Consider the following 9,461-nt stretch of genomic DNA (forward strand, 5'->3'; position numbering starts at 1 on the left):
TCCTAAACCTGAGGAGGGCTATTTGCGGAAACGCTCTTTGTGGTTTATAAGCCCGAAGTAATTTTTATTAGGCTGGCTTAGCGTGGAGTTTTATTGGTAAAGTTTTTGAAGATCTTGTAAGCCCACATGTAATTATTACACGCTGATAGTTGCCTCAGCCACACGTTAATGATACCAGAAGCTGTGCTCATTCTGTGCATGCTAGCGGGAGGTGAGCGGGAGGTGATGAAGGAACAGTGTCAAGTAAAGAAGCCGTTATTCCAGAGCATAATCTTACTAGTTTTAAGGCAGAAATGAGTTATAGACAACCAGTCACATCCTGTGTTGTTAAACTGTTTCCCTGTTTGCCTTGTTGCCAGTGGATACAGCAATTGACCTCAGGGAGAGGCCAAATTTGCATCGTTTCTGTAGCCTCTGTGGTGGTGTAAACCCATCGCCCCAGATAGAGATAACGCTCCTATTAATTCTATACCCAAAACCCAGGTCAGGGAATATAGATGTGCGTTTAGATGGAGACAGCAGCTATTGGACTTAGGAATCATTTAGAAAAGTGAAGACTTTGCAAAGACAGATCTTTAGCAGAGCCACAGAACGTGAAAAAGCAAACCACCAAATGTCTACTTTTAGTGCTGGTAAACTTAATTTTGGTTTCAAGTTAAAAAATCTTAGGCAATGGAATTCATTCAGATTTTGTTTCATTGTTGTAGTTATGAAAATTAAATAACTATCCTGATGTGGAGACTGATAGTACTGCGAGATAGTTGCTTGATGAATATTTAATATTTTTGCTACGCAGGATTGTCAGCTAAACATTGTATAAAGTAATAGTATTTCACATTTTACAGAACCACTGCTGTCATGCAGTGGTTCAAGATTCTGTCAATGATATCTTATGATGTCTGCTATGAATTCCTAAATAGCATTGCAATAATCTGTAGAAGATTGTTTCATTCAGCATGAAATTGTGAGATATCTTTTGACTTCACAGTATTCATGTGTGTCTATCACACATCCTTAGAGCTTACAGATCCTTGACACTTGTAGATCTTCACCATTGTCTGCTAGTTTCACATTTTCATTTTATGAAAATCTATATCCTGGTTATAGATCAGAATTAAAATGCTTGTCTACTGTTCAAATTAAATATTGTTTGAAAGTGTATGTTCATTAAGAAACTTCATTAAGAAAATTATTAACTTTATAGTGGTTCCTGTTCAACTGTGTAACCTAAATTTCCGCTCTCAGAGTATTTTCTGAAAATGAATGAGCTTTCAAGTGACTGATAAACCTAAAGTCTTAATTTGAATAAAGAGCAACATGTTTGAACAGGTGTAGTGTGCATGTGTTTTATGTGTTAAAAAAGTATACATATATACAAATCTGACACAACACATGTTCCAACTACACATATACATTTAATATAAAATACACATTGTATATATAATGTGTATATATAGATTATTTTTTAGAAATGCAAATAAAGGATCTGCTCTTCAACTCATTAATGTCAGAATCTCCATCGAATCAGATTCTCTGTGATTCCTTAGGCCTCACGAGGAGTCAGTGTCAGACCAGGCATAGAATTTGGCATTCTGAGCCGTAGTCCTTCAAGTAGTTATGAGCTGAGAACCTCCATCCATCACATACCTCCAGACTGGCTTATTATTTTTGAGACTTTTTTTTTTTTTTTAGCTGTTATGTTGCCTTTCAGAGAACAATGTGAGGAGCTTCGTATACAGTGGATGAAGAAGCATCAGAAGGAAGTGTGTGAAGACCGGCTGGCCCAGCTAGCTCTGAAGGAGGAACTGAAAAAGCAACAGAAGAAGGAAGAGCAGATGTTCGCAGAGCTTTGGAAAGAGGATAGATTGGCTAAGGAGAAGCGAGAGGCGGTGGAGATGCAGAAATCAGCAGAAGAGAATCGGGAAATCCTGAATGTGCTCAGCGCCCAGGTAGCAGTGCTCAGTGCTCACAAAGAGGAGGCAAAGCGGCTGAAGGAGGAAGAGGCTCGACTGCTGGTAACTTCCGTATCATTCTCAATTTCTCAATTCAGGGTTGTATATAAGGCCCTCCTAATGACAGGCTTACTAGACGTTTACATTAATCCATACCTTATTTGTATCTTTGCTGATCCCGTTAGTATCTGTGACTGTCCTATTACGCTAAGCCTCTTTTCCAGAGCTGTGGCAAATGCATTCCTGTTTACAGAAGGGAAACACATCTTTTGAAACTTAGCATTGTAGAGGATTTTGGCATCCAAAGCCTCTCGGAACCTTTGTGGGAAATGGAAATGTTTTTAAGCTTTTACCAGACATCTTTGCAATTTTCTGATTTCCAGTTTCCTGCAGGATAGCTAGAGAGTCTTGTGTCCCCGCTGTAATGTATAACACCAGATCTCAGACTATGATACGTATGTTTAATCACCATGGTAAGTGCACTGGGAGGAAGCAGCAAGAGTAGAAGGCGAGCCAGGAGCCTAAGGTGACAGCAGGGCAGGCAAGTACACTGTCCTCTCTGGCAAAAGTCCCACGGTACCCGAAGGAATGGAGCAGAGCAGGTCCGCTGGCAGTAACTGGGGTCAGGGAACAGTCCAAACTGCTCGGCAGGTCTGTAGTGATGAAGTACAAGCAAGTCAAGTCAGCAGGTGTGGATCAGGATCGACCTCAGGCACAGGCGTAGCTGCAGCATAGCTTGTGTAGGCACGAAGGGCGAGAGACTGAGCCTAGCTGCAGCTCCCGAGCGATTCCTCTCAGCCCTGTCTTGCACTGCTCTTTCCCAGCTGTGATCCGAGGCTCACATCAGGGCTGGCTGCGAGCACAGGCAGCCGAGCCCCGGAAGGGAGGTTACAGAGCCTGTTGGTGTGCTCAGGACTCTGACACATACATAAGGAGACATTCATATGAAAAATCCCAACTGCTTATGTCCCAGCTGACTGAATTTCAGAATCTACATCCTTTTTTTAACAGATTAGCAAGCAGTGCCTAAGCTCTTTTACCTGTTTGTGCTGATTGCTGTTGTGTATCACATTGTGGGAGGCATTTGGCCACCTTGGCCCGACTGTTTGGCTGCTGCCCTCTTTTTTTTCCTTTTTTTTTTTTTTTCCTCATTTCTCCCCAGTGTAGGCTTGCCGTAGTCATGCTGGCTTTAGCGAGGCTTGCGAGTTCACAGTATTCCGTGTTGACTTTGTGAGTTATGGGAGACTATTTGGTTCAGGCTCAGTCTTCATTTTGCAGCTATATACGTGTAGCGATTGAATGATCACTCAGGGTACTGTGTTAGGCACTGGAAGCTGATGTTGGCAAGATACATAGTCCACTAGTTTTTAAAAATAACAACAATAATGGATCTAAAGCTCTGAAAATTGTGGCTGTAAGACAGTAGAGTCCTTATTCCTAGCCAGACTGTAATGTTTTACTTATTTAAAAACATGCAGAATAAAATTATTTTCTTGTAACAACTTTTAAGGCACTGCCAAACCACCCAGACAAAGAACACTTCACTTAACTGGCCTTTTCAGAAAAATGCTATTAGAATAGAAGACTGTGTAGCTTCCCCTGCAGACAGCTGTCTTGGGCTCCGTCAGGAGGTAAATTTCTGGTAAAATGGTTTAGTTTCTGGAAAAAAAACCTTTCTTCAAAGGGTCCATAAAGGAGAGTTTCTGTATTGAAAATGGGATGTAATCCTTTTTCAGCAAAAGAGGGATGTGACAGATGGCCTCATTACAAGTTTTTCAGGACAGAGTTGGTAGCTTATAATGATCAGGGGTTTCATCTGGGTGAAGGACATGCTATGGACAGCTAAGCGTCCCTGGGTATAATGGTTTCTTCTGGTTGTTGCAATGGAAAGGGTTATTTAGGGAAGCAAAACTTGCACCTTTGCCACAGTAGACTGTATGTGTGCATCAAGATATCTCAGGCTGGATGACAAAACAGACAGCAATTTTTGCATTAGCTTTTTCATTAGCTGTTACCTACTTTAGCTGCCTTCCTCCCGCTCTGTCTTTTCTCTCCCTTGAAAAACTGATATCTTGAGGTGTTGCCAATCATGTTATTCTGTCTGTAGTCTCACAAGTGCTAGATGAATTTCTGTCATAGTGCTTTGGTCCTGGCTTGCAGATGAGTGGTTTGGAGTGATTTCTTTGTACATTTGCAATGCTGTGTTACCCCGTCATATAAACTTTCACAGAGTAAGCACCGTGGATCCTATGCTTACCTACCCTCATACAACTTCACTGATGTCAGAATTCAACTTAAGATGCGCCAGCTTTCCCAGTAGACTGCTAACTATTTCCACCTTCTTTCCTTCTTTACTGTTCAATGTTTTTTTGGATTACTTAGTGGTTCAAATAATATACACTGAGTTTCAAAGCCGTTTTACCAGCTTCTGAAAATGAATTTGGCTGTTCAGAAAGATCGTAAAGTCAGCTTTGGCTTTGAAATGCTGGAAGAGTCAGTGGGTGCTTTACGTCCAGCATAACAAGTTATGTTCCTTAGGAGGTGCGGTTTGTACTTCTGTATGGGGAACATTAGACACACTGTTTATGGCAAACCTGCTGATGCATGTTAGAATATTTATTGACATTACAATAGAGACATTTAATTAAAAAACAGGTTAAGAAAAACTCTGTACCTTCAAGACAGCTGAAGCATTGTTTCTGAGACCTGTGGATAAGCTAATGATAGCCACATGCTGTTTTATGACTATGAGTGCTTGTAAACTTATTCAAATGCAGGATGTTCAGGAGTTATGCTAAGTTACGTTACTGATGCTGCTTTGGGGCTTCTGTTTTTCTTTTGTCTAAATAATCTTGAATATACATATAGCTGTTTGATCTTGATTATATGTTTGCTATTTTTCATTGTTTCTTTCTTAAGAACTCAACTTTACTGTCCATTTTCCTGTTCTTTCCAATATAAAGTGGCATAGTTTGAAGCCATGAAATTCAGGAACTGCCCACCAGAATATGCCCATCACAATTACTTTGTGCAACCTTATGTCTACGAGATGCAGTGCTCTGAACATCCAGCACAGACACAGGACAGATAATATATGCAGAAACAGGAGGAACACGTGGCTTTGTTCTGGCTGCGTGTGAAGACTTGGATATAGATCATATGTGCTGCAATGATGCTGATTTCTCTCAAGAGATGACTCTGTCTATCCAAAAATATCTGGAGTATATCAGGCATTCCAGTGTTTTGGTATTGTAGTGCATGTGATGGTTAAAGAGAAAATCCTGAATTCTAATGAACGATATGCTAAAATGTTCATGCTTTAACAAGTCTAATGGATGACACTAGTTCTCTAACGTCAGCAAGAAAGGCTTTAAATGTTTATCTTCGCTCTTCAGTGTTCCAATTAAACTAATTCTAGCCATCACTTAGTTTGAAGTTATGCAATGTTTTTACAAGCTGGCTATTTTTACTGTTCTAGGAAGAACAGCAGCAACTACTTAAGCTAGAAAATGAAAAACTTCAGATGAAGAAGCTACAGAAACAGAAGGAATGCAGAGATATGTTGCTTAATGCAGCACAGGATAAGAAGAATCGTCTTAATAAAGAAAAACAAGGTGAACTTGCCCTAGAGATGAAGATCTTGGAAAAATCTCTTCAAGAACCCCAGGAAGACAGTGAGGAGAAAACAAAAACAAAAGTAAGGGCTAGAGGTGTTCATTCTGAAGGTGTGGGACAATAACTCATCTAGACTAATTTTGTGGCCCTTAGTGAACTGCACAGTATAAATGAGATCAGACACAAACCCTTTTCTCTGAGCAAGTTAATTCTTTTGTTGCATAGCCTGTTGCTTCTCCTCCTGCCAGCGCCCTACTTCTCTGAAGAAGCCTATTATCTGTTAAAACCACAGTGAGTACTTTACAGTGTGCTTTGCAAACAGCAAGGCTACCAGGCTAGTCAAAAGCAGTGGGCTCTCAGGAAATCCTGGAATCTTGTCCCTCTGATTTTACTGTGTATAAATCACCTGAGCTTTTTTTATCCTTAATATTGCATGGATGTAATGGAGGTTAGAAAAATGTTTTTTGTTTCATGGACCTAATTTATTAAATATTTGTAACTGCAGAGGAAAGTAAATATTTAACTTATTCTAACTCATTAATACTAAGAAATGGCTTAAAATCTTTAATAGCTGGATATATAGATACAAAAACCTCATGTTAAATATCTTGGTGATGCCGTGAAACCATGGATGTGTCTGCCACTTCCTAAATGTAAAACTGTCCAACTGCAGGGTGAAAATGGGTCTCAGAGTAACTTTAAGAGGGAGCTGGGAGCTGCATTCATTTCTCTGCTCAAGGTATTTAGAAGCTCATGTAGGTTAGGAAAGTTTTATGAATTCACTGTTAGACCTTGGCACAAAATTAGAGGAGGTGATATTTATTTACTATTACATTTACAGATCCCAAGGCTTCTAATGCAGGTGAGGTTCAAGTACCCTGGTCAGCTGTGGAAAGTTTGTAAAATGTCTGTGTTGTAGGCAGCTATGGGGGAGGGGATCACTCTAGATTTGTTCTGCTCTTACGCTGTTGTCCAGGCGCTGTGGACTGGCCAGAAGGAAGATTCTGCACAGCTCTTTCCCATGACAGGGTTTGGAATGGAGCTGTAGGCTCCCCAGTTCCCACGCTGGCTGCAAACCACCGTTTATCTTCATGTTTTGAAATGTTTTGAACTCATTTACTCAAATCTGCAAATGTGTGTGTGTTTGCAGCAAGAGCTGTTCAAGGAGCAACAGGCTTATCTGGCACACCTGGCTCAACAGCTGGAGGAGGAGAAACAGCGAGAAAAAGAAGTGGACGAGCTTCTCAAAAAAGAGACAGCGAAGGTTTGGGCCAAGAAGGCTGAGCAAATGCGATTAGAAAAAGAGGCTAGAAAGCAGCTACTGAAAGATGTCCTGGATACAAGACAACTGCAGATGGAGGAGAAGTGTAAGTAATAACAGCTCGCTGTCTGTGCACCAAACCTACCGCACAAATGCAAGTCTTGGCAAAGAAAAACGCTGCTTTTGGGAAGATCATCTGGCCCAGCGTGCATGGGCTGTATGGTTGATTGGACCACAATGCCACTGTCTCTGAATCTGCTTCTGAAACTTTACTCCTACAGGCATTCCTTACACTAATTTCCCATGGCTATCACCAGAGCAAAGCCTCATAAAGTAAGGATCGTGTGAGCAAGCAGTCATTATTATTCATTTTATTATTATTATTATTATTAAGCTCTGAATGTGAAACCTTTTCTATTCTGGGTGCATGAAAAACAAATAAGCTGAGAATACACTTGCCATTGTTTGTGTGCCTCTTCAGAAGCAACAAAACTCAAGCTTACTATTAAAGCTACTTGGCTACAATCTCACTGTCCCTTCAAGCTGAGTAGTGCTGTTATCTTCTAAAAGCATTTTTGTTTTTTTGCAGTGCAGAGAAATGCAAGGGAGCAGGAAGAAGTCGCTCAAGAGAGGAAATTATTAGCTGAAGCAATCACAGAACTCCAGCATATAGAAGAAGAAAAATATGCAAGGTATTTTTCTTTGATGCCATCAGTTAATTTCATTGCAGATCAATCTTTTAAACTTGTGAGTAGGCTAATTCTCATTTTCAGATAACTCCAAGAGCACTGGGTGAGCTTGCTTCTGTTCAGAGAGGCTCTGCCACCATGCAGCCTACCAGCTCCGAACTGCTCAATAGCAGCCCTGTTATATTGCAGTTGGTATTAAATCACTAATTCTGATCTCATCATACAAATAACGGTGTTTTATTACATATCCTTGTTTTGGTCTTTTTAGACCATCATGTGACTTACATACATCACGTTTATTAAATATGTCGCTTCGTACTCTGAGCTGTTCTTGGGCGTGGCAGAGGTTTGGGGAGGAGGGTTTATGAAAGATTAGTTACTTACCGAGGAGAACTAGTGCATTTTGGCTTACTGCTAAACTCCACCCACACACATCCCTTAATCAGCCACCAAAATACCAGACTACTGCACATAATGCAACTGCACGGGGTTCTCCTTACCTTACGGTTCCTCAGGGTGAGAATATAGTTATACGCAGTAGCTGCAATGTTCCTCTGGGTGTCATGCAAAGCCTAGGGCAATGGGCCTTAATTTCACTTACTTAATTTCCTTCTTGTACTCCTGCCCTTTCTCTACGCTCGTCCATGGGAGGTAACTGAGGAACTCCTTCCAGAGCCAGTATCTGTTGTGTTCTCTGATGGCTTTATTGGTAACAATCTCCTGGTTATGGCAGGAATCTCACCCTTCTGAAGGAAAAAATGCTGGGCTTCATTTTGGATATGCTTCACTTGGCAAAGATGGCATTCAGTGATGTCACTAAGTGTTTGTGGTTCAACTGTGTTGCATTAGCGCACAAGTCTTGACTAGACTGTTGGCATTTGAAGTGTCTGTGTGAGCCTGTGTGACTCCTGCTCCAGAAATGCCTGAACGCGTAGGTAGACTTCCACTGCTTCTCCAGAGGGTAGTGAAAGTAATAGATGAGTCTTGAGGTAGAATCATTTCTTCTGACAGCTATTTCCTAGAATATCAGTACAACACTGCAGCAGGAGCCTGCACCCTGCCTTCCCCATGGGCAGTAACTTACCTTCAGCATGAGGGAGCGGAGATGGGGTGTAAGGCTGCTGCAGCAATAAGCCTGAGCTAGGAGAGGACTGAGACCTGACACACTCATTCTCTGTCCTCACACCACCACTGTGAGGGGCAGGGAAGCCATGCTGATCACAAGGAATTGTTCTTGCTCTTTTTTTTTTGTTAAGCACTGATTTTGCCATCTGCTTTATAAGATACAACAGAATGCAATTCGTTCTCTGAAGAACGTATGGTTAGCATGTAGCATTTGGTTAATAGAGTGGCAGTTATTCTTGAACTTCTAAAAGGAGTTTTGAATGGTTCTTTAGTCTAAGGTTGAATGCTAGCAGATTAAATAATAATAATGTTGTTTATTTTTTTTTTATCCACACTTCATAAATAAGCTATTCATATGTCATTTCCAGAAAAGTAAAGGAAGCAAAAGAATACCAAGAGCAACTTAGGGCTCAAATTGCCTATCGACAACAAGCCCGTGATGCTGAGGAAGAGGAGAAGCAGCGAGAATATGAATCGAGTCTAGCAGCAGAGAAAGCTTACCAAGAAAGGATACAGGACATTCTATCAAGGCCTTGTGAGAAAGGAGCAAAACCCCACCCTTTGAGAAGAAAACTAACGTTTAACTCTCAAGAAGATCACTTACTATGATATTTTAGCTCACTCAGTTGCCTTTAAAAACATTTTCTAAGGGTGTTTATAACTGACTCAAGTTAGCGGACTCCTCTCCACCGTGATGCTCAAAACATTTAACTGGAAAATACCTGAAACATAGTATTTTAAAGATTATTTCTTCCTTATGGATTTTTTTTTTTGACAAAATGACCGATCCAAAGCAAAATGTTTGACATTTTAATACAA

The 9,461-nt window shown here is 40.7% G+C and overlaps 1 protein-coding gene across 1 annotated transcript in view; it reads left to right on the forward strand.

The window, feature by feature from the left end:
• CFAP53 (cilia and flagella associated protein 53) overlaps positions 1–9,251 on the forward strand; it is a gene marked incomplete at its 5' end in the record, with an annotated part of 17,002 nt that extends 7,751 nt beyond the window's left edge. The window contains 5 exons of the mRNA XM_010294038.1: positions 1,712–2,015; positions 5,431–5,649; positions 6,718–6,934; positions 7,418–7,520; positions 9,011–9,251. Coding sequence (XP_010292340.1) covers positions 1,712–2,015; positions 5,431–5,649; positions 6,718–6,934; positions 7,418–7,520; positions 9,011–9,251 — 1,084 coding nt within the window. The remainder of the gene's footprint in view (positions 1–1,711; positions 2,016–5,430; positions 5,650–6,717; positions 6,935–7,417; positions 7,521–9,010) is intronic.
• Between the last annotated feature and the right edge of the window lie 210 nt (positions 9,252–9,461).

The sequence above is a fragment of the Phaethon lepturus genome, unplaced genomic scaffold, assembly GCF_000687285.1.
Source record: "Phaethon lepturus isolate BGI_N335 unplaced genomic scaffold, ASM68728v1 scaffold21149, whole genome shotgun sequence".
Lineage (NCBI taxonomy): Eukaryota > Metazoa > Chordata > Aves > Phaethontiformes > Phaethontidae > Phaethon > Phaethon lepturus.